The sequence below is a fragment of the Mastomys coucha genome, unplaced genomic scaffold (assembly GCF_008632895.1).
Source record: "Mastomys coucha isolate ucsf_1 unplaced genomic scaffold, UCSF_Mcou_1 pScaffold15, whole genome shotgun sequence".
Classification (NCBI taxonomy): domain Eukaryota; kingdom Metazoa; phylum Chordata; class Mammalia; order Rodentia; family Muridae; genus Mastomys; species Mastomys coucha.
Genome location: NW_022196897.1, coordinates 26661040 through 26684488, shown reverse-complemented (window position 1 = coordinate 26684488; position 23449 = coordinate 26661040). Strand labels below are relative to the sequence as shown.

Here is a 23449-nt window from a genome sequence, read left to right as displayed (position 1 = left end):
GTAGAACTATCTTACTACTCTGTTTCTTTGCACTGCTGGGGGTGAAGCCCAGGATTTAGGAATGCTAGCCAAATGCTCCATCACTAAGAGTCCCACTCATTACCTTCCTTTTAAACACAAGGCAGGACATTGGTCTGCTGACAAACCCAGCTAGAATATCGCAGCAGTGCCCAAATTCAAGTGGCTTACAGCCAGTGTCTATTTGGGCTCATTGATGCCAGCTTTCTTTTTTACTACTGTAAAATTAAGTTTTCGCCTTAAAATTAAAAACAATTGCTTTGGCTAACAACTTATAAAAGCTTATTTGGGAATTAAAAGTATTTCCATAAAAGGAATGGAAGGAAGCATTTGTAAGAAACAGAGAAGCAGGGAGTTGGGAAGAAGGCTCACTGGCCATGCAAGCGTGCAGAGAGGAGTTTGGATCTCAGAACCCACCTAAAACCTGGGCGGAGTAGTGGAATGTGGATCTCCAGGGAGATTGTGAGGGAGGGTCAAAGCCACTGTAGGCAGAGCCACCCCTGGGCTATGTAAGAAGCTGAGCAAGCCAGTCAGCATTCCTCCACAGTTCCTGCCTCCAGGTTTTCTTTCGAGTCTTTCAGGGATAGGCTGAGCTTTGTTCAATGATAAACCGCTACCTGGACTTGGACATGTAAGATGAAATAAACCTCTCCTCTACAAGTTTTTTTTTTTAATTATGTTTTTATCCCACCAACATAAACCTAACTAGGGCAAATATACAGCAGGACACAGTAGCTCATGTCTGCAATCCACTTAAGAGGCGAAGGCAGGAGAATCAGGAATTCAAACCCATTGTCCTTTGAGGCATACAAAGTTTGAGAGCAGCTTTTTCTTCAAAAAGAAGTTATTAAAGCCTGGCGGTGATGGCTTCAGGAGGCAGAGACAGGCAGGCAGATCTCTGTGAGTTCTAGGCCAGCCTGGTCTACAAAGGGAGTTGCAGGACACCAGGGCTATACAGACCCAGAAACACTTTAATTATTGACTGATGTTTGATGCTGAACCAGACTCAGGCCCTCATACACACTAAGTGAGTGCTCTACCATGGAGCTACCCCCCAAATTGTAGTCCATAGTACTTAAGATTTTAAATCAAGCTTTCAGTACATTTACAATTTTTTTCCTCTTCTTTCTCTCTCTCTCTCTCTCTCTCTCTCTCTCTCTCTCTCTCTCTCTCTCTCTTTTTTTTTCTTTTCTGAGACAGAGAGTTTCTCTATGTAGCTCTGGCTGTCCTGGAACTTGATTTGTAGACCAGTCTGGCCTCTGTCTGCCTCTGCCACCCAGGTGCATGGACCAAAGACATGCGCCACCACATTCAGCTCTAGTCATGGGTTTTATTTATGTATATACTACCCTGTTGCAAAAAGATCCTGTGGCACCTTACAAAAATAGATAAAAAATACAGTAGAATAAAAATAAATCAGGGTAAAGGTACATGCACAAAGCTAGAATGAAGCTGGCTAAACTCCATGCAAGTGTTTGTTTAAAATGATCTCAAGCTTGTCTCTGAGCTTCCTATTGTCTCAAACCAAGAAAAACAAAAACATGACTACTTCAACAGTTAGTTGGGGGCTTTGGTGTAAAGAGACATACTTCTGATCTTACCTCCATATGCCAGATACGCAACCCTGACCAAATTGCTCAACTTCTTTCAACTCAAGGTTCATAACCCATAATAAGAGAAAATACTACCAATTCGGGGGTTTCAGGGTGGATTAGCATGACTGCAGATCAAAGTGAGTTCCAGTTCTGGAAGGTGCTGGGAGGTCTTCTCTTCTCACTAAGCCTTGGTTCCACCTCTCTGAGGGAGTTAATACCCCTACCCAGCCTGAGAGGGAAAGACAGCATGGGGGCCAACTGGAAACTAACCCAGGCTTTCCAATTCCCTTGCACCTAGGACTCTGACAGCCACACGATGCCCTGCACTGGGTCTTCGACATAGGAAGGAGAATAAGATTCTCTGCTGGGTCCCAGGCTGTGCCAAGCACCACTGGCAATCTCTTGAGAGGAATCAGTGATGGAAGCGGAAGCCCTTTCAACTATAGAGTTGTTCAGAGACACAGGATGTTTTGTCCTTATAAAAAAGTCAGTGGGCAGTTCTGTACAGTCCAGACCTCTCCTTCTGTGAAGTACCTTTGCCCTGAAAAATACAACCCAAGGTATGTGTGAGTGCATACATGTGTATGTGTGGTATGTGAGTGTATGTGTGTGGATGTATGTAGTATGTATATGTGTGTTGTGTATGTGGTAAGTGTGTGAAGATGTCTGTATGTGTGATTGTGTGTGTGGTAATGGGAAGCCAGATTTCCTTTAGAGCTCACAAATTGGCAGATTCAGGCTCCTCAGCACAACCCCTTGCATACTTCTCATCACCAACAGGACAAAATCTAATTTGAAACCGTGTCAGAATCTCCTTGGCTCTGTTAATTTATAGTGTTGTTCTAGACAAGGCTAAATGTGGCCCCTCCTGGGCTTGGTGTTCAAAGCTTTGTAGAAATCAGCCTTTTGGGGAGCTCTTGACCTGGCCATCTTGAATGACTGCAACTACCAGCACTTTTGGAGCTTGTTACCAACAAGGCACAAAGACTCTGATGAGCCTTGAACCCCTAGTCTTTTTTGTTTTGTTTGTTTGTTTTTTGTTTTTTCGAGACAGGGTTTCTCTGCGTAGTCCTGGCTGTTCTGGAACTCACTCTGTAGACCAGGCTGGCCTTGAACTCAGAAATCCACCTGCCTCTGCCTCCTAAGTGCTGGGATTAAAGACGTGCACCATCACTCCCCGGTAAACCCCTAGTCTTGACACAGGCTACACTGTTATGTGATCTAGAGTAAATTCCTGTCGTTGTCCTCACCTGCCAATGAGCCCTTTTGTAGTTTACTTTCTACAGTATGTCCAGCATACTGATGGTTCTCAGATAACAGTGACAGTTTACCTGATTTGGAAACCTGGCTCTTCCATTACCAGCCTATGTGACAAGTGAGTTACTTGGGATCCAGTAATGGCCATTTACAAATGAGGAAATGGACTATGTTTACCATACAACACTTAAAGGACTGAAAACAGAAGGGGCCTGGAGGACAATTGGGGACTATGGCAGGCCCTGTTGTCCCACCCCAAGATACTATGCCACATATTTACTTTTCAAAACTAGTGTGTCCTAGCGTTCCCTTTTCTCGGGCTGCTGCAATTGCCTGAGCACCTCTCACATGGTTAGGCTATGACATCACAAAATAATACAGAGTCTTGAAAAGACCCACACCCAGGGCCAAGGGAAAGGCTGGGGCCTCCAAGTTCTCTGAAGAGGCTGGAAGAGGAGCCTGTGGTGGTCAGCTGGGTGGGGGAAGCTGGATGTGGCTACCACTGTGAGTCAGACCTGGCTGGGCTGGCTGTCACTGTCCCTCTTTATTTCAGGAGTGAGTTATTCACCCAACAATGTCTGGAAGAAAGGAAGTCTGCACAGAACCTGAATCTCCCTAACCCAGTACTGCACAGTAGGATTTCACAAATTGGTATTTCACTTCAGGCATCCTAGGAACGGGCATAGGGCACAAGGAAACCTCCAGGGTCCAGGGGCAGGCTAGGGGTCAGCGATAGACACCTTCAAAGGTACTGGGGATCTGTTTTTGCAGGCAGAGCTCAGTATAGGACTTAACCAAAGGAGATCAGCTATATCCTGCCCCGTATGGCTCCACCCATACCCTAGAACCATTGGGTAAAACCATTGGGTAAAACCTTTGGTAAAACAAGGAGATGGGCAAAAGAACTTCTCTCCACCTTTAAAAACAATGGCCAAAGCTGCCATAGTCTGGCTTGAAAGGTCATGTTCTCAGGGCTATCTGGGGGCCACAAGTGGCACCAGGGCAGCTAGCTGCCAACCCTATTTTAAGGTAGCTTATATATGTTCACTTAGGTACCCACAAACCCAAGTCCTATCTCAAAAAAAATTCTGGTGCTGAGACCCCAGTCTACGCTCCCCTGCCTCTACCTCTGGGTTTTATCCTGCAAGCTAAGAAGTCTCTTCTGAACCCCTCTGCCTTTGTTTCCCTCAGATTCCCAGGCTGCTGAATCAGCCCACCAAATGACCAGATTAAGATTGACAAGGGAGACAGAGCCTGTTCCATCTTGGGGCCACCCATTCTGGGGACAAAGGCCTTACTCTTAGCAATCCCTGAGTGTGAACAGAATAGCTTTGAAGGCCCAAGGCTTTGGGAAGGGCTAAGGAAGGAGTCGAGGCCTAGTGGATGGCCAAGGTGAGGGCTTCTGGTATAGTAGTTAAGGTCAGGGGAGCTGAGGCTAGCACCCCACACTGCCAGAGCTGAGCTGCCTGTACCTTCTCATCTGCTACAAAATGTGCAAGAAACGTAAGGACAAGAAGTAGTTAGAGAGGAAGGGCCATGGACCTGGCCAGCATTTGCCTCAGTTACTGCTTAGTGGCTGTGATGGTGACCTTCTGGAATGTGGTTAGACAGCAGAGCAGAAGAGCACAGGGGCTGACCATAGGTCAAGAGGCTCTAAGCTCAAGGTTACCAGTATTCAACCAGAAGAGAGGCCTGAAGCTGCACAGCAGCCGTGCATAGGTCCCAAAGACCTCAGGCTTTGCAGAGCCCTGGGAGGGACTAGAGGTGGGAAGACTATGGCAAGGTCATCTCATCTGTAAAATGGGGCTTTCGTGAGGACATAGCCCGCCCTTCTAGCTGGGATGCTGCTCCTTTGGGCTTTAGTCACTTCATCTGCTCAACGGGCTTAAGGGAAGAAGAAGGAGTCAAAAGGGTAAGTGCAGGAAAAGCTCCTAGCACAGCGTAGCTGTGGAAGTGTCACCTACTGGGCACTGAGAAAGTACTCAAAGCCATCAAAGCCAATACCTAGCCCAGGACACCCCCACCCCCAACTGATACTTATATCAATTGCAAGAGTTGCTAAGGATAGCCCTTTCTCCTCTGCTGCCCTCCCTTGTGAACACAGGTCCCCACTCAGACCACAAAGTGGAGAGTGTAGGTGAGCTGGTGGCCATTGTCCCAGGCATAGAGCACCCGCTCCTTGGGGTTGTAGTCAACCTGGGTAGTATAGGAATACTCATTGAGGAAGGGCAACTGTGGGTGAGCATCAGTGCCTGTGTGGGTGTCGAACGCATAGGCCACCTGGCCTTCGTGCTGGTTGTAAGTGTCCACGGTGTAGAGGATGCCACACACCAGAAAGCAGTTCCCATAGGAGTTCCTCCTCAGCCTTGTCTTCCACGTGGTCTCCCGGTGCACAGAGAGGTCTGCAGGGTCCAGGCGGCTCAACACAATCACCTCATGCTGTGTTTCATCATGCTCATCCACAGCTGGGTAGATGACCCACAGGCCACTCTCATCCACGGCAAAGTCAATGTCCGAGTGGCCACGCCACTTCCAGGGTGTGGTGTCCTCATAGACCACATCAGGCAGCAGGGCCCAGGAGGCCACAAATCGTTGGCGCAGGTCATATTTGATGATATTCTTGGTGAAGGCACGGTTGTAGTAGAAGGCACCTTGGTACACAACATGGCCTGTGCCTATCCAGTTGTAGGGTAACTTGTACATATTACTCCATCGGCCTGCATATGGAAAGAGGAGGGTCATATCAGGGCACCCTGTTCTGGTTAGTTTGACACAACCTAGAGGAACTGCCCAGTCTGTGGTCCTGTGAGAGATTATTTTGCTTGATGATGGAGTGTCTAGCCCTCTGTGGGTGGTTCCATGCCTAGGCAGGTGGCCAGGGCTGTGTAAGAAGGCTAGCTGGGCCAGGTGTAGTAATATATGCCTTTAATCCTAGCACTTGGGGGGCAGAGCCAGGTAGATCTCTGTGAGTTTGAGGCCAGTTTGATCTACAGAGTAAGTTCCAAGACAGCTAGAGCTATATAGTAAGACCTGTCTCAAAAAACCAAAACCAAAACCAAATAAACACCAACAAAAACACAAACAAGTAAGGAAGCTAGCTGAGATTTCTGAACAAATAAGAGAGCAATCCAGTAAGCAGTGTTCCTCAGGGGTTCCTGCCTCGATTTCCTGGTCCTGACTTCCCTCAGTGATGGGCTGCTACCTGGAAGTCTGAAGTAACCCCTTCCTGTCTCAAATTGCTTCTGGTCATGGTGTTTACCACAACAACAGAAAGCAAAGTAGAACATCACCCATTCACCACAGAGACCACCAAGGGTCCAACAAGTACTTTGCACCAAAACTCAACCATGTGGCTGGACCTAGGTCCATCATCTAGTTCACAAAGACGGTGTCACAAAGGACGCACTAACATCATCCATGTGTTTGTGAGTCCTGGGCTCCGGGGCCCCATCTGTAACACCGGTACCTAGGAATGAGGTGGAGAGTGACACCATTCCTGTGCTCTGTCTTGGAGACTTTGCCTTGCTGTCCCTTGAATCAGGTTTGCTATTCCCTGTCTGATGTGCATAGGGAATGCCTATGTCTTTCAGTGCCCTAAGCCAGTGTGACCTTCCTAGGATATATTGAAGGGTTTCCCCTTAACCCTTTCTCTTGACACTTGCCACATCTACCAGGCTGTGACACAGGCTGGTAGCTACAGACACAGACATAGTCAGTTTTTAAAAGGATGCTAGCAGCTGGATGTATGCATTCAATCCTAGCACTTGAGAAACAAAGGCAGGCAGATCTCTTTGTTTGGGGCCAGCCTGGTTTGCAGAACAAGTTCCAGGACAGTCGGGGCTACACAGAAAAACCCTGTCTTTAAAAACAAACAACAACAAAACAAAAAAGAGAAAGAAAGAAAGCAGGCTGAGCAAGCCATGGGAAGCATGCCAGTAAGCAGTGCCCTCCATGGCCTCTGCATCAGCTCCCGCCTCCAGTTCCCTCTCCTGCTTGAGGTCTTATCCTGACTTCCTTTATGCTGAACATTGATAGGAAAGTGTAAACCAAATAAACTCTCTCCTCCCTAAGTTTCTTTGGTCATGGGGTTTCACTGCAGCAATAGAAACCCTAACTAAGACAGACAGACAGACATAGGCAGTTGGCACAAAACACATGGAAGCTCACTATTCTTGATAGCAAGTCACACTCGAGGCAGGACATCTATCTCCTTTGGCCCCGTACTCAGTTATCAGCAGTGGCTAACAGGATTCTCTGGGCTCCCAGACACCCTTCCCTGGGCTGGGGTGGTTATCTGGAACTAGGGCAGGGTGGACATTGAAAATTTACAGGAAGGCTGAGTCTTATGGGAGCCCCTCCCCAGACCACCCACATCCTTCCCCCTCTCCCTCCCAGCTTCCCTGACCTTGTTTGAAATTTTCCAGGTTTCGAAACTCCACCAGGCTGTTTCCGTAGTAGTAGTTGGTGACATAGATCCTGTCATCAAGAGCTGCAGGGTCCTTCATCCAGGCCCCCTCATGGCGCCCATAACTGTGGTGCTTCACGGGGGGATCCACCGCTCGGAGTGTGCCCTCACAGCTGTCCTCCCGACCTGCAGGGAGCAAAGCGCACAGCGTGTGGGATGCAGAACTACTAACCTCGAGCTGAAACAGTTGGTCTAGGGAGGTGATCCAAATCCTGCTGTTAGGAGACACCAAGACCAAGGCAACTCATAAAGGAAAACATTCAGTTGGAGCTGGCTTATAGTTTCAGAGGTTCAGTCCATCGTCATGACGATGGCAAGAAGCATGGCAGTGTGCAGGCAGACATGGCGCTAGAGGAGCCAAGAGTTCTACATCTTGGTCTGCAGGCAGCAAGAGAAGACTGCGTGCTACACTGAGCATAGCTTGAGCATATATAACCTCGAAGCCCACCCCAGTGACACACTTCCTCCAACAAGGCCACCTCCTAACAGTGCCACTCCCTATGGGCCAAGCATTTAAACACAGGAGTATATGGGGGCCATACCTGTTCAAATCACTGCACCATCTTTGTTTTGAGACAGGGTTTTTCTGGCTGCCCTGAAACTCCCTCTATAGACCAGCCGAACTGGCCTTGAACTCAGAGATCTGCCTGCCTCTGCCTCCTGAGTACTGGGATTAAATGTGTATACCACTATACCTGACTTGTCTGATTCCAACTTAACTCTCTCTTTATGGTTTTGCTGGTGACCTTTGACCTATGAGCAAAGCAATGCCTGATCACTGGAAAAGGCATGAATAGTCAGAAGAGGGAACAGATGAGATGTATACCATTCAAAAATCCAGCATCCATCGTATGTCAAAATAAAACAAAAGAGCCCATCTCTGAGAAGCGGAGAGTATAATAGAGGGCAATAATACGACTGAAAGACTTTGGCTAAAACTTCAAAAGTACAATTTGGCAGAAGGGATGCGTTCACGGTATTTCTGGATACTTGAAAACTGAAGCTTCGTGTTGTTGGGAGTGCCTATAACCCTTCGTTATGGAGGCTGAGGTGGGAAGACAGCCCTTGCTGTGACTTTGACGCCAGTCAAGCGACATAGCAAGACCCTGTCTCAAAAAGGAAGGAAAGAAAGAAGGGAGGGAGGAAGGAAGGGAGGTCTTAAGATAGACTCCAGTATACAACTGAATGTGTTGCGCTTCCTTCCCTTTCGCCCTTGCACACAGTCACACGGACTGTTAGGAAACCGTGATCCCTCTGAATCCGTGGTTCTGTGTGTCCTGTTTTCTCCTACTGACTGATGCTTACACCATTAAATAGCCTTTCAATGATGTGATTTCAGGGTCTTGTCAAGCTACCAGACAGCTGTGCCTTTTAATTTATTCAACCCCACCCCCACCCCCAGAGTCAGCTCTGTAGGTTATTTGCCTTTTCTGACACCAGAAACTGTGTTGGGAGGAAAGCACATTAGTCCGCAGCTGTTGTTCACACAGTTTGTGGATCCTTCTGGAAAGACGAGTGTGAAGGAGATGGCGCTTGGGCCAGAGTGAGGCAGGAAGGGTCTGAAGGCTTACCACCACAGTCAAGAGACTTCAGAAGGACAGAGCTGTGATTTACTGAGGACAGCGTCAACCGTGTGACACAAACTACAGCCATAAGTATGGACATAAAAACAACCAGAGAGTGTTGGGGGTGAAGTTCAGAGGTGGCAGGCAGCTGGAGGCCACGAGCTCAGGTCTAGCAACTTGAAACCAAAACCAAGCCAACTGGAGGGAGGATACAATGAGAGATAACTAACAGTGGCTGGATTCAGCGATGAGGTTCCAGGTCATATTGTAATGAGCAGTTTTTCTGTAGAGGATCCTGGGGTACCTGTTAGGCGGGGAGAGGGCAGATGTCTTCCCCACACTCATTTTTTTCCTAATAACTCTTTAAAAACACATGAGCTGGAAGGATGACTCAGCAGCTCAGTGCTTGCTTTGTAACCTTGAGGATTTGTGTTTGGATCCCAGCGGCCTTGTAACAAGTAGGGTATCCCACACACCTGGAACCCCAGCTCTGAGGGGCACAGAGAAAGGAGAGTCACTGGAATTTTCTGGCTTTCTGCCGAATCAAGAATACACACATCATAGGTTTAGGGAAAAACCTTGTCTCAAAAATGGAATAGAAGCCAGACATGGTAGCACACACCTTTAATCCCAGCACCTAGGAAAAAGAGGCTGGTGGATCTCTCTGAGTTCGAGGCCAGTCTGGTCTACATAGTGAGTTCCAGGACAGCCAGAGCTACATAGTGAGACTGTGCCACAAAAGGACTAGATAGAAAGTAATTGAAAGAAGGGATCTCAGGGGCTGGAGAGATGGCTCAGCTGGAGAGATGGCTCAGTGGGTAAGAACACTGACTGCTCTTCTGAAGGTCCAGAGTTCAAATCCCAGCAACTACATGGTGGCTTACAACCACCCTTAATGTGATCTGACGCCCTCTTCTAGTGTGTCTGAAGACAACTACAGTGTACTTAATTATAATAATAAATAAATCTTTAAAAAATATTTTTAAAAAAGAAAGAAGGGATTCTCTCTCTCTCTCTCTCTCTCTCTCTCTCTCTCTCTCTCTTTCTCTCTCTGTGTGTGTGTGTGTGTGTGTGTGTCTCCCTCCCTCTCACACATACACATGTCTTTTTAAAAAAGTTAAAAACTAAAAATTTCCAAGTAAGCCAGGCAGGTTGACATGTCCATAATCCCAGCACTGTGGATGCTAACACAGTAAGGTCTAAGTTCCGCGGATGCCCTGTCTCAAAAGAACGAAAGCTCAAGACAACAGCAAAACAAACAAACAAAAACCCGCAACAATCTGATAAAGCTGAACATTCTCAGATCAAGAACCTAACAAGACACATGTTGGATTTAGTCTTAAACTGAGTTTTCTGATGCTTTGGAAACTAACTCACCTTGGCTGGGGACTTCTGGATGCAAAGGTGGCTCAGTGGGCCAGGGAGTGGTGATGGGGGTTGGGGTGGTGGTGGTGCTGGTGGTGCTGGTGGTGCTGGTGGTGCTGGTGGTGCTGGTGGTGCTGGTGGTGCTGATGGAGATGTCAGGGGCCAAGTTGGCTCCTTCTGAAGCCTGCAGCCTGACGTCATCATGTTTGGCAGAGTTAGGCTCTGGAAGCTTAGCCTCTATCTTGGGTGGTAACTTCTCCAGCCAGGAAGTACCTTTGAGGGTGTTGTCTGTGGAGAGAAAACAGCTCAGTACCTTTGTCACAGCAGTGCTGAGACACACGTCTGCCACAGACCTCACTTCTCTGACCATGGAAGAGTTAAAAGGCCTCAAATGGGCAGGCTTCCTAGTGAACAGGGTAGGACTTTCTGAGTTTTTACTCAGCAAGCCCTCTTGTATTCCCACCTTTGTAAAATGAGTATCATAATGATAGTGTTGATTAGAGGTAAGTGTATATAAAACATCTGTACTGATTCTGCAAACACGTGCTAAATGAAAAGTTCTTTTTTTTTTTCTCCTGAGTGTTACATACTTTGTTCCAGTTCTATCATGCCCTAAACTTAGTTCCAGGGACAAAACTTCTTGCTTCAGGAATTGTAGACTTTATCTTGGTCACCTTCCTGGGGACCTTGATAACCTCGAGTCTCTCTCACCTAGTGTCTATCACTGGGTCACTTCTGGGCCACAGATCTCTGGTCCTGCCTCTGACCCTTGCTCACTTCCAACACTTACCTCTCTAGCTGTGTCTGTGCCCTCCCTATCCCACCACTGCTGGCAGTGGCTTAACTGCCCAGGCTTCTCTTTGCCTGTAGTTGGACAGGCTAGTCTGACCCCATACCTGGGACCCAGTGGGAACAAGCAAAGATACTTTAGTCAGGGAATCCACAGGGAACACTGCCTTGGCAGGGTGTCGGGGCAGGAAGCTTGTTCCCACGAGCCTTCCTGGCAGAGTAGATGCCCAAAGCCGTGCCTGGGCAGTGGCCCAGCCAGGGGTCAGAGGCTCTGTGTTGTGGCCAGCCTGAGCTGGCAGGACTCAAGGCCAACAGCTGGCATCAGGGGCTAGGACGGGGGAGGTTGTACCCTTCAGGTACAAGAAATCAAGGCTAAGAAATCAGGGTTAATGCTGGGCGATGGTGGCGCACACCTTTAATCCCAGCACTTGGGAGGCAGAGGCAGGCGGATTTCTGAGTTCGAGGCCAGCCTGGTCTACAGAGTGAGTTCCAGGACAGCCAGGGCTATACAGAGAAACTCTGTCTCAAAAAAAAAAAAAAAAAAAAAAAAAAAAAAGAAAGAAAGAAAGAAAGAAATCAGGGCTAAGAAATCAAGGGACCTTTTCTTTTCTAATGTGGGGTTTTTTTTTTTTAATGAACATATATATATACCCATGTTTGTGTATGGGTACACACATGTATGCATATGTGTAGACAGAGGAAAACTTTAGGTATCATCCTCAGAAATACCATCAACCGCCTTTGAGAAAACTAGTTAGGCTAGACTGGCTGACCAGTGAGCCTGAGGGATCTTTTGGTCTCTGCCTTCCCAGTACTGGTTTGACAAGTGTGTGCTACTGGGCTGGAGAGATGGTTCAGCCATCTGACTAATCTTCCAGAGGACCTGGGGTCTGTTCCCACACCCATGTGGAGTTCACAACTGTCTGAACTTCCTTTCTAGGAAATCTGGTACCTTCACACAAACATGCACATAAGATGAATAAATCTTTAAAAAAAAAAAAAGTTATTTAAAGTGGGGGGGGGGTATTCTAGAGAGATGGCATGGCTCAGCAGTTAAGAGCACTGGCTGCTCTTCTAGAGGTCCTGGGTTCAATTCCTAGAATCCACATGGCAGCTCACAACTGTCTGTAACAACAGTACCAGGGAATCCAATACCTTCACACAGACATGCATGCAGGCAAAACACCAATGGAGACAGAATAAAAATAAATAAGTAACAAAACCCTGAACAAACAACAAGTATGTTACCACACCCAGAATTTTATTTTATTTTATTTTATTTTATTTTATTTATTTTTGGTTTTTCGAGACAGGGGTTCTCTGTACAGCCTTGGCTGTCCTGGAACTCACTCTGTAGACCAGGCTGGCCTCAAACTCAGAAATCTGCCTGTCTCTGCCTTCCAAGTGCTGGGATTAAAGGCGTGCGCCACTACTGTCCAGCTCCAGTATTTTTTTTTTAATGTGGCTTTTAGATATTATATTTGGGTCCTTATGGGTTGAGGTAAGTACTGACTGAGCCATCTCAACAGAACCTGAGGTGGGAATTTAACTTATGCCTTGAATATGCTAGATAAGCATTCTTCTCTCTCCCTCTCTCTCTCTCTCTCTCTTTCTCTCCCTCTCCCTCTCTCTCTGTCACACACACACACAGATCTCTATATTGCTATATCCCCCTGCCTTCTTTTTAAGTTATATCTTGAGACAGGGTCTAAGTAAGTTGTCTAGCTTAGTCTTTAAATCATTCTGATTCCCAGGGAGACCTTGAACTTAATGCTTGAACAATACTATTGCCTAGCAACGAGTCCACTTTAGTGCTACCAAGCCTAGGGTAGCCCTTTTTGTTGTTTTCGAGTCGGGCTTTTTAGTTGTGTGGTTCAGGCTGGCCTTGAACCTCTTGAGTACCTGGAATTTCACCATTGCACATGACTGGAGGGAATTCCTGAAGAATACTGGGCTCTTAAGTGCCCCACCTTTCCTGTTCTTAGAAGAGCCCAAGCAACTACTTCTTGTATTGCCCTTGGCTGTGAGTCATGTGGAGATTCCAGGGACTAAGCTGGTAGGGATGAAGTACAGGGTTCATGGGCTCTTCTTCAGGAAGATGACAAATAAAAGAACAGGAGAGGCCAGTCCAGAGGTGAGAGGGCTCCCCAAGGGCCCCATGTTCTCCCACCTCTACTGTCACAGGTGTGGCTCCTCCCACTGGACTGTAAAATCTGTCTTAAATCACGTGTCACCTGGCCTGTAGCTGACCTGCTGCAGGTCTCTGAACAAAAGGAAGTGCAGAAAAGGTGAGGACTGAAGGAAAGGCCTCTATAATCTCCTCCTTAGCAACCCTGCCTGCGGGCTTCTACCCACTGTATGGTTGAGCAAAGGATCCTAAAAAAGCAAACAGTGATCAGTGGCTTTGTGGCTGCTGAGAAGGCAGGTGGCTCTCTGGAGGCAGCCATCCCTCAGCCAGGGCCTGCTCCCTTCCACTCACCAGCGGCAGCCTTGGGGGCCTCCTGTCTGCCCGCCTTGTAGTAGGTGAAGCCTCGGATCACTGCCTGCTGCTGAGCTAGTGCACGTGGCCTGGCTGTAGGCTGGGGTAGTCTGCCCTTGATGTTCTCCTTCCTCAGCTTCTCCACTTTCAGCAGCTTCTCCTTGGGAGGCTTTGCAAGGCTCTTGTCTGAGAAGCTCTTCTGTATGCTGCCATATTTGCTGAGATCTTTGCCTTGCCCTCCAGCTGTGTCCTGGGAAGAAGAGAAGTGGCCAGACTTGGGTGACAGCAAACATGAGGGGCTGGCAGTCACTAAAGCTCATTGTGTGGGAGCTAGAGATAGCCACAGTGTCTGTGAAGTTCCCAGAGTAGAAACATCCCTAAGTTGTTGTCCTGTTTTTCCACTCAGATTTCCTCTGCAGGCTTGAGATCCAATCCAGTAGGTTACATACTCATTCTCAACCCCTGGCCACTTGTTTTGTTGACTCCTAGGAAGGCCTCCTCGCCTTGTTTCTCACTCACTGGTCTTAGTACATGGGGTTCTTAGGGTGCTTTAGAGAGTACCTAAAATGTTCCTCATGTTAGCATTGAAATCCCAGCATTCTGAGCTCTTCAGTCCCATGTTGGTCTGGCTAGCCCTAGGGAATGCCGTGTCTAACATTTTGTGAGCCTCATTATTTTCACTTCCTACTCAAATGCTCTGAGGCTGACTTGGCACAAGAACACAGGGCCTGTGACACCACCCATTGTGAGACAGAAGCTCAGGCAGATAAGGCTTGTACAGTATCTGACGCCATCTGGGCAGCTGCCAAAGCGAGACTCACTCACACTTCAGAGCTGGCATCTCACTGAACAGGCAGCCAGCTCGGGCCACAGCACAGGCTTCCTCATGCTCTATTGTGTCTAGGCGGTCCCACTTGCAGTCACCAAAGGTGCCACTCTCACAAGTGTCTGCACAGGAGGCTGCAAGTTGAGGAGGAAGGGCTGGGACCAGACAGTCACGTAGGCTGGCTACAGCCCTGGCTCAGCCACCCAAGTAGGCAGGGGCCAATTGTACTTTCGGGTTTTGGGATGAACTAATACTGTACAGGAGGAAGTTGGGTTCAGAGGAGTCCTACAAATAACACCAGAAAATGAGGATACTAGGTCGTGTCCTGCCCATGGATGACTGATCTGAGGGGCACTAAATGGGTGACTATCTGCTGCACTCCATACCAAGTGGCACACTCTGAGTGCTATCAGAGGAAGGAACACCCATAGATGCTCATAATTCCTGACCTAGCTGGAAAGTGGGAGGGTCAGTGTGTCTGCCTATAGGAGTATGCTGGCTATTATTTCCTAAACTTGACACAGTCTGGGAAGAGAGAATCTCAACTGAGAAAAAGCCTCCACCAGATTGGCCTGTAAGCAAGTCTGTGAGGCATGTTCTTGGTTAATGATAGAGCTGATTTGGCTTAGCCCACAGTGGGTGGCAGGTAATCCAGGTCATATAAGAAAGCAGGCTAAAGATGCCAGTGAGCAGCGTTCCTTCACGGCCTCTGCTTCAGTTCCTGCCTTAAGTTCCTGCCCTGACTTTCCTCAGTAATGCAGTGTGAACTGAGAGCTATAAGACAAACTAAACCCTTTCAGACCCACATTGCTTCTAGCCAGGGTCTTTATCATAGCAATACTCCTAAATGCAGGCTAGATCAAGGGGATCTACTAAAACAAGGGGATCTACTAGAGCAAGGGAATCGTGTCTGTGCACACGTGCTATCCACTATGGGTGACATGACATTAGTCTTCAAGGATCCCCAAGGTACTGCCCACTTGCCCTGCATCCACCCAGGGGCCCAGCCACAGCAGGAGAGATTAGAAGCAATGTTGCAGGAAAGCTGGCTTGCTCTTCTAGGGCCAGGCAGGGAGGTTCCCATAACCTCAGTTTCAGTACTTGGGAATGGGGAATAGAGAAAATACCCAGTTTAGGGCCCAGCCATCCCTCTGGGCTGAACATGCAACTCTGCCTCAGCTTACCTGTGTTAGCCACAAAGTGGAACATACACACTCACTGCTCAGCTCTCAGTTCTGCACACCATGGGCTCCCCTGCTGTGCTTTCTGTTAGCCCTCTCCTAAGGCTCGAAAACCACATCCAACCCTGTGTCCTCAAGCCTAGCCACCTTCCGTCCCTGTGATCAGAGCCAAGGCCTCACCTGAGCCTTGCTGTCCGGGCTGGAGGCTGGGGCAGTGGCAGGGACAGCAGCTGCATCCCTCTGCAGCAACTGGAGGCCCAGGCTAGACAGCTCCTTCTTGATGCTCATCATGATGGCTGACTGGTTCTCATAGCTCTTCAGTTGCTCGCTGAGGTGGCGTACGCTGTCTTTCACAACCTCGTTCTCCAGGCTCAGGTTGGCCTTGATGCTCTATGGGGCAGGATTCATGGTCATTCCTGGCTCTGTTTCTTCTGAGCTGCCACTCTAGAGGGCACCCCAACTTGGCCATCGAGACTTCAGGGGCATAGATGTAAGTGGCACTGGTGAATGGGGTGTAACCATTCCCTATAGTTAATGATTTTTATTTTTTTATTTTTATTTTTATTTTTATTTTTGGTTTTTCGAGACAGGGTTTCTCTGTATAGCCCTGGCTGTCCTGGAACTCATTCTGTAGACGAGGCTGGCCAGAAATCCATCTGTCTCTGCTTCCCAAGTGCTGGGATTATAGGCATGTGCACCACTATCCGGCATGATTTTTATTCCTTAAGAGAAAATGAGCCGGGTGGTGGTGCACGCCTTTAATCCCAGCATTTGGGAGGCAGAGACAGGCAGATTTCTGAGTTCGAGGCCAGCCTGGTCTACAGAGTGAGTTCCAGGACAGCCAGGGTTACACAGAGAAACCCTGTCTCAAAAAAAAAAAAAAAAAAAAATTCTGAAGGTCATGAGTTCAAATCCCAGCACACGGTGGCTCACAACCATCCATAATGAGAAACAAATTTAAAAAAATCTATTTAAGAGAAAATGAATGAAGAATAGGTAATATGTGTCTGAAAAAGGTGTGAGTAGGCAAGGTATGGTGGTGCATGCCTTTAATCCCAGTACTTGGGAGGCGAAGACAGGTGGATCTCTGTGAGTTTGAGGCCAGCCTAGTCAACATAGGGAGTTGTAGGACAGCCAGGGCCACATAGTGAGACCCTGTACCAAAAAAGAAAAAGTTCCTCTCATGTTTGTTTGTTTCTCACTGATGACAATGTTATATGTTTTTATGGTAGGGACAAATATATGTACACCTATTTTTCAACACTTGGATTTCACTTCATAGTCTATTTTTGGACCATTCCATATCTGTCCACAAAGCCTTCCCCATTCCTTTTCATAAATGCATATGCCACTGTATGCTTAGGCCATAATTTAGTCAGTCTCTATGGATGGCCCCTGAAAGTCTCTAATAATCTGTTAATTTAATATTTTTTTTTCAGAGTTGGGTGTGGGAATGCTGGGCTTTGATCCCAGCACTCAGACTAAATTTGTTAAAGAGACAATCAGCAGACTCAGAGCTCTGAGGAACTGGTTTACACTTCCAGAGATAACAAAAGGAAAGGCTGGAGGAGGAGAGCCAGCAGTGTGAGCCTGGAGTGCGCAGGTAATACTGTGCCCAGGAAAAAGCCTCAGGACAGCTTCCCAAGCTGGCCGGGGATCAGCCAGGAGGAGATACTCCAACAGGTTTCACATAATCCAAACGACTGTGACCTTCAGCTCCGGGTTTAGTCAGGGGTTTGTCTTCCCTCCTGTGGCACAGGATACCCAGTTACCACCTCCCTCTGGAAAGGAAGCTGGGAAAGGAAGTCCCGACGCCTGCTCCTGGCAGCTGCCTGTCCCCAGACCCCTGGTGCTCAGCAGAGGCCGGATGCAGGAAATGGGTGGAGGCCAGGCGAATGCCAGGAGAGAGGCAAGCTTTGAACCTTCAGCCTGGACCTCCAGGCTTGTCCTGAGAGGGTTATCCTGTAGCACACAGTCTGTGCACTCTGTAGTGCCTTTGCTTCCATGCAGGTCATACTGGAATTGTCAAAGCCAGGGAGGTTTGACCATTCCGGCTTACATCATACCAACCCAGAGGCACCACTGATATGGTACCCAGTACTCTGATATGGTACTCTGTGAGTGGTGCCCAGTGTTGTGCAACATGGACCCTGATGCTAGCAGCACTCCTCAGGTCCTTGAAGCACCTCACCCCTCCACCCCAAACCTCTTCCCCCAAGGCAGGACTCTGCAGTCTACAGCTCTCTTCCCAGCTGCCTGCTGGAGTTCTGCTTCCTGTGGCCACCCAAGTGAAACAGAATGGTCCAGGCCCCTTTGGATACAGTCCTGGGCCCCTGGCCCTGCCCTGCCCTTACCTCCTCCAGTGTATTCATCTGGGAGGCCACCTTCTGGATGTAGGCATGTACTTTCATCAGATCCATGCTGTACAGGGCACCCTCCAGGAGATCCACCATAGACTGCAGCTAAAGGTGACAGGTGGAGTCAGGAGACAGGTGGTTAAGCAAGAATATGAACATACCAGGCCAGAGGACACACAGCGAGTTCCATGTCATCAAAGAACCCCAGAATGTCACAGTGGCTACTTGGACTCCAACCTACACATAATCACAGGACAAGTAGCACATTAGATTTTATTGAGGCATTTTGCAAATATGTGTATTTGTGTTGTTGCTTTTTTTGTTTTGTTTTGTTTTGAACTACTGGGGATGAATCTGAAGACCTCCTATACACTAGGCAAATATTCTACCGTTGGGCACATCCCCAGAAGAAAGAAATTTATGTGGATGTGTACATGAGTGCAGGTACACTCAAAAGCCAGGAGAGGGCGTCAGGTCCCTTGGCACTGGAATTACAGTCAGTAAGCTACCCAGCAGGAGTGTTAGGAACTTAACTCTGGTCCTCTGAAGGTAGAGTAAAGAGGTCTTAACTGCTGAGCCATTTCTCTAGCCCAACCTAGCACAATTCCTGGCTCACTACAGAGCACACTGCCATTGTTAATCAGCAGCTGTGTCCTCAGCCTGGCAACTCCTCAAGGATGGGGCCATAGCCGCCTATGTCCGAAAAGAAAAAGAAGGAAGTGGTAAGGGGCATTTCTTTTGGCCAGTCTACCCCCCAAAATGGGACAGTACCCTCTCCTACACAGCCATGCAGTACAGGCCAGATCATAGCTGTAGTTATTAGCATGGTTCAAGGGGCTGCTATAAAAAAGGTGGGCTACAAGTTCTGTACCCAGGGGATCTTCTTAATTTCCTCCCTGAGATGTATACACAGAACCTCCTGCTGAGGGTATCAGAGTCAACTGAGTGGGAGAAACCCTGTGCTATAGGTAATCTCTCCTGCCTCTGGAGTGTCCTACCTGGCGGGGTTACTCCACCTCTAAGGCCAAGTCAAGACCGTATGCAAAACATTGTGCAACAAAAAGACCAAAGAGACAATGGGTTGGTGGGAGAACCTCAGCCTGGTGACCTCATAAGGTGGGTATGGAATGTAACGGAGAATTTGGGGCTCAGCTTAGTCCTGTTTCTCCTTTCTACGATTTCAGGCAATGTTCATCCCTTCTTTGGGATCAAGTAAAACTAGTCCCATAAACTCCCTTCCCAAAGGGTTCCAGCAAGGATGACACAAGGCAGTGTTTAGACAGAGGGCCCTGTTCATCTTCACAGTGAGCATGCTCATAACTCAGCTATAGGTGTGGGATAATTGTGGTTGGGCCTGGTGCTGTTTGTATTTTGATGCTAACGTCAACTCTCTTGGGAGGGGCTATAGACAAGGAGTGAGTCACGTACTCAGGTGACTTCTTGTGAACCAATCCCCTCATCAATAAAGAAGCCAATCACTGGGCAAGTAACTGGGACTTCCAGGTTGGACAGAAGAAGAGAGGAAGGAGGAGAGAGTTAGGTTTTTTTAGGGAGCGGGGATAGCATAAGAGCAAAATGTAGTTGCTAGCGTTTCCCAGTATCATGGTGAACCCGACAGGATTTGCCACAGGAGGAATCAGATTAATAAGGCCTACAAGACTTAGGTTTTAGTTGTCACATCCAGAGATTGAGTTACCATTGTTTCTAAGCTAAGTTTGTATGGTGTTTTTCTTCTCCCAGCGACTTGACCCAGTTCAAGAGAGAAAGGTAGGGTGGCAAAGCGTGGGTTTGCCTGATGTGCACCACAAAGGTCGTGGGGGCTTTGAAGCATGAGGCTGGTGTGGTAACAACCCACCAGTGGGAAATTTTGGAGTTCTGAGTCAGAGTCTTCAGGAGATAAAAACAGGTCAGCCATTGCCTACCAGTGCATGGCAGGCCAGCCCCACAGGGTCGAGTTTTGCCAGCAGTAGCTCGGGAATCCTGCTGGTCATCAAGAGTTTTGTTTCTACCGGGTTGCTGCGTGTTGTGGCGGCTGACCATGGGGTGGACAGTCATTGCATGGAGCTGGTGTGGCAACAATCCCCCAAGGGAACTTGGGAGCTCTGGCTCAGAGAGACCACCAAGTTGAGATCACCCAACTAGAGACATGTGGCGCCAGTGCACAGAAGTAGCGAGGGAAGCCTGCTGGTCATTTTTAAATATTTCTTGCAACAGAAGCTGGGCATGATAGTGTGTACCTGTAATCCCAGCACTTGGGAGGCTGAGGCAGGAGGATTGTTTGTTTGTTTGTTTGTTTGTTTTTTTGAGTCAGGGTTTTTCTGTGTAGCCCTGGCTGTCCTGAAACTCACTCTGTAGACCAGGCTGGCCTCAAACTCAGAAATCTGTCTGCCTCTGCCTCCCAAGTGCTGGGGACTAAAGGTGTGCGCCACTACCACCTGGCAGAATTGTTACGAGTATGAGGTCAGTCTGGGCTAAAGTATGAGATCATGGATCCACAAACCAAAACAGAAACAACGGAACCTCCAGTTATTAGACCATTGACTTGAGAAGAAACTGGATCTGGCCCTCTAACTGCAGACAGGCCTATGGGTTAGAAGCCTGGAATCCACAGGGCACTGGAGAGGTCCCAGGGAGACACTGCTATCCAGGCACTGCCAAACTGTCAGAAGGCCACTTGGCTTAAAATGTGCTGCTCCTTCCAACTTTGATAATTTTGGCATCAATTTATGTAGTATAAATAAACTTAAAGTTAAATTTAAAGAAAACATTTTTAGCTACATGCTGGAAACAATATTCCATGGGTCTGTCTCTTGCTTCCCTGTGCATTTTGCATGCAAATGAACCAACCACCCCACTTTGTAAGTCATCTAGTTAAGAGAGCAGCCTTAGGTTATGAGACAGCATTTTCTTGCAAGGAATGACACAAGGTTAGTTCTCTGAGCTCATAACTTCTCTATCCCACATCATGCTGAAAACAGTATACTGGAGCACACAGCAAGCCAGAGAAAGAGAATGGCGATTAGCCGAGAGTCATAAGGTCCTTTGTGACCCAGTAGGCTGTGTGTGTCACCAGCATCCAGGGCTCCATCACTTGTAAGCTTATACAACACACAGGGCAGCATCTCAGGTATTTCATGGCCTCTGATACCAAATAGGCTAAAGAGATATGTGTTTGGAAGGGACTGTTTGAGAAAAAGACTTTCAAAGATAGCAACAGGGAAATAGAAAGATGGCTCCACAATTAAGACCACTTATGCTTACAGAGGACCTGGATTCAGCTCCCAGCACCTGTAACTCTAGTTCCAGGAGATCTGATGCTCTCTTCTGGCCCCCATGGACAGCATGCATACATATGATGCACTTATATACATATAGGTAAAACACTCATGTACATTATTTTATAGAGATATGGGCTGGGAGGTAGTGGAGGCACGCCTTTAATCCTAGCACTTAGGAGGTAGAGGTAGGTGGATCTCTGAGTTTGAGGCCAGTCTGGTCTATAGAGTGAGTTCCAGGGAAGCCCAGGCTACACAGAGAAACCCTGCCTCAGAGGGAAAGAAGTGGGGCTGCAGTATGAAATATTCTGGCCCTTTACAAGGACTAACAAAGTAGTTCTTTAGCAAACAGAGGAATGGATGGTTCATATGCATGATTTAGACACAGCAGGACCTGGATTCAAATCTCAGCCCCACCAAGCCTACTGAGTTGTGGCATGGCACTGTGTTTTCAGTACTTGGTAAGTTAAGGCTGGAAGATGAGAAGTTCAAAGTCATCTTGGGCTACATAAGAAGTTTGAGATAAGCCTGGTATACATGAACCCCTATCTCAATTAAAGTAAACAAACAAAAGTAAGCCTGGTATGGTTAGTCCATGCCTATCACCCCAGAACTCAGGCAGGCAGAGGCAGGAGGACAGCTGCAAATCCCAGGCTAGCTAAGGTGGTCAACAGTGTGTGATCTTGACTCAAAAAAGCAAGACAGAACAAACAAAATAACAAAGCGCCCCAGTGTTTATAATACAGCTAGGTGAAAGCATGTGAAGTGAACTGGGCATACTCAGGATGGTGAGGGACTCAAGGGGCCCCACTGACTTAAGCTGGGTTCACTCTGGAAGCCTCAGTTTTCCAACCGGTGACACAGATATCATGGGAGAGCCAGGCTAACACTGTCAGCGTACCTTGAGGAGCTCAGGTGCCTGCTTCTTCAGTTTTTCCATCTTCCACTCGTTCTCACAGGGGTTGAGTGAGGAGGGTGGTGCGGTGCATGAGCACCGGCAGTCAGACCCTGAGCTCACAGTCTCCACAGTGTAGAAGTCCTCTACTCGTGCCCGTCCACTCCGCACCCGGCTGCATGCATCCTTGCTCAGCGGTCGCATGATGCATTTGCAGCGGCAGTCAGAGCCCTCTGAGGTCATCCGCACCTGGTCCAGGTCACTGAACACCTACAGAAGGGGAGCAAGAGGGGCTCTGTTTGGCCAGTGCTATGAGGACAAGCCTGATGTGTGGGTGTAGCAGTATCCAGCCTGCTGGTCTCTAGGTAGAAAAGAGGGAACAAGGCACTCGCATTATCATAATGACAATTCAAATGCTAATACATGGTGGTGGAAAAGTCCAGCAAGTCTCCTTTTGGCTCTTGCCTTTAATCCCAGCACTCAGGAGGCAGAGGCAGGTAGATCTCTGTGAGTTAGAGGCCAGCCTAGTCTACATGGTAAGATACAGGACAGCCAAAGCTGTATAATGAGACCCTGTCTCAAAAACAGACAGACAGACAGACAGACAGAATAATGAGACATGACACAGGATTCATTAATTGACTGGAAAATGATATCCAAAGACTTGTGTTCATAACTGCTATGTCTACAATGGCCACAAGAGGAAACAACACACTTATCCAGTTACTCAATAGACAGAGAATGTGGCATCTAAATACAATGAATTTCAGCAACATGAATCAACTCTGAAAGCTTATGCTAAATGAAAGAAGCAGGATCTATGGGGACTGGAGATCTATGGGAACTCAGCTGTTAAGAGCACACACTGTTCTTTGGTTCCCAGCGCCCACATTGGCCAGTTCACAAATCTTCTGTAAGAAGCTGAAGGGGATATGACTTCCTCTTCTGGCTTCCCATGGCACCTCCGCTCATGTGTGCATACCCACATCCATTAATACATATGATTAAAAATTAAAAAACAAATCTTACAAAGCCAGATACAAACAATCCCTTCCTGTATGATTCTTGAACCCAGCCCTCCCCCCCAAAAAAGTACCTTTAATTGAACACTTACTGTATTCTGGGTGTTGCAATGCATTATGCCCTTTTTGTTGTTGTGGTGGTTTCTAAATTTTATTTATGAATTAATACAAAACATTCCAGACCAATTGTCTTAATCATCATCTTGGTTAATCTGGAAGTAACATCATCTTGGTTAATCTGGAAGTAACATAGCTAATAGTTCTCTTTGCTGTTGGTGACAACACACAACCAGTCTTGAAGCTAGTTCTTCATATATTTCTTATATGGTTTTTTTTTTTTTTTTTTTTTTTTTTTTTTTT

At 47.6% G+C, this 23449-nt stretch overlaps 1 protein-coding gene and 1 pseudogene across 2 annotated transcripts in view; both read right to left on the bottom strand.

Moving 5' to 3' along the window:
• Positions 1-1333: 1333 nt before the first annotated feature.
• Olfml2a (olfactomedin like 2A) overlaps positions 1334-23449 on the bottom strand; it is a 35061-nt gene continuing 12945 nt past the window's right edge. Inside the window, exons 2-8 of one of the 2 annotated variants that reach the window (XM_031370123.1) lie at positions 22074-22337; positions 17895-18002; positions 15721-15930; positions 13534-13783; positions 10278-10553; positions 7276-7461; positions 1334-5587 (exon numbers count right to left, since the gene is read on the bottom strand). In XM_031370123.1, the coding sequence (XP_031225983.1) occupies positions 4983-5587; positions 7276-7461; positions 10278-10553; positions 13534-13783; positions 15721-15930; positions 17895-18002; positions 22074-22337 (1899 nt within the window). In that variant the 3' untranslated portion in view covers positions 1334-4982. The remainder of the gene's footprint in view (positions 5588-7275; positions 7462-10277; positions 10554-13533; positions 13784-15720; positions 15931-17894; positions 18003-22073; positions 22338-23449) is intronic. The other variant, XM_031370124.1, reaches the window with a different exon arrangement.
• The window catches only part of LOC116090537, a 629-nt pseudogene continuing 420 nt past the window's right edge, over positions 23241-23449 (bottom strand).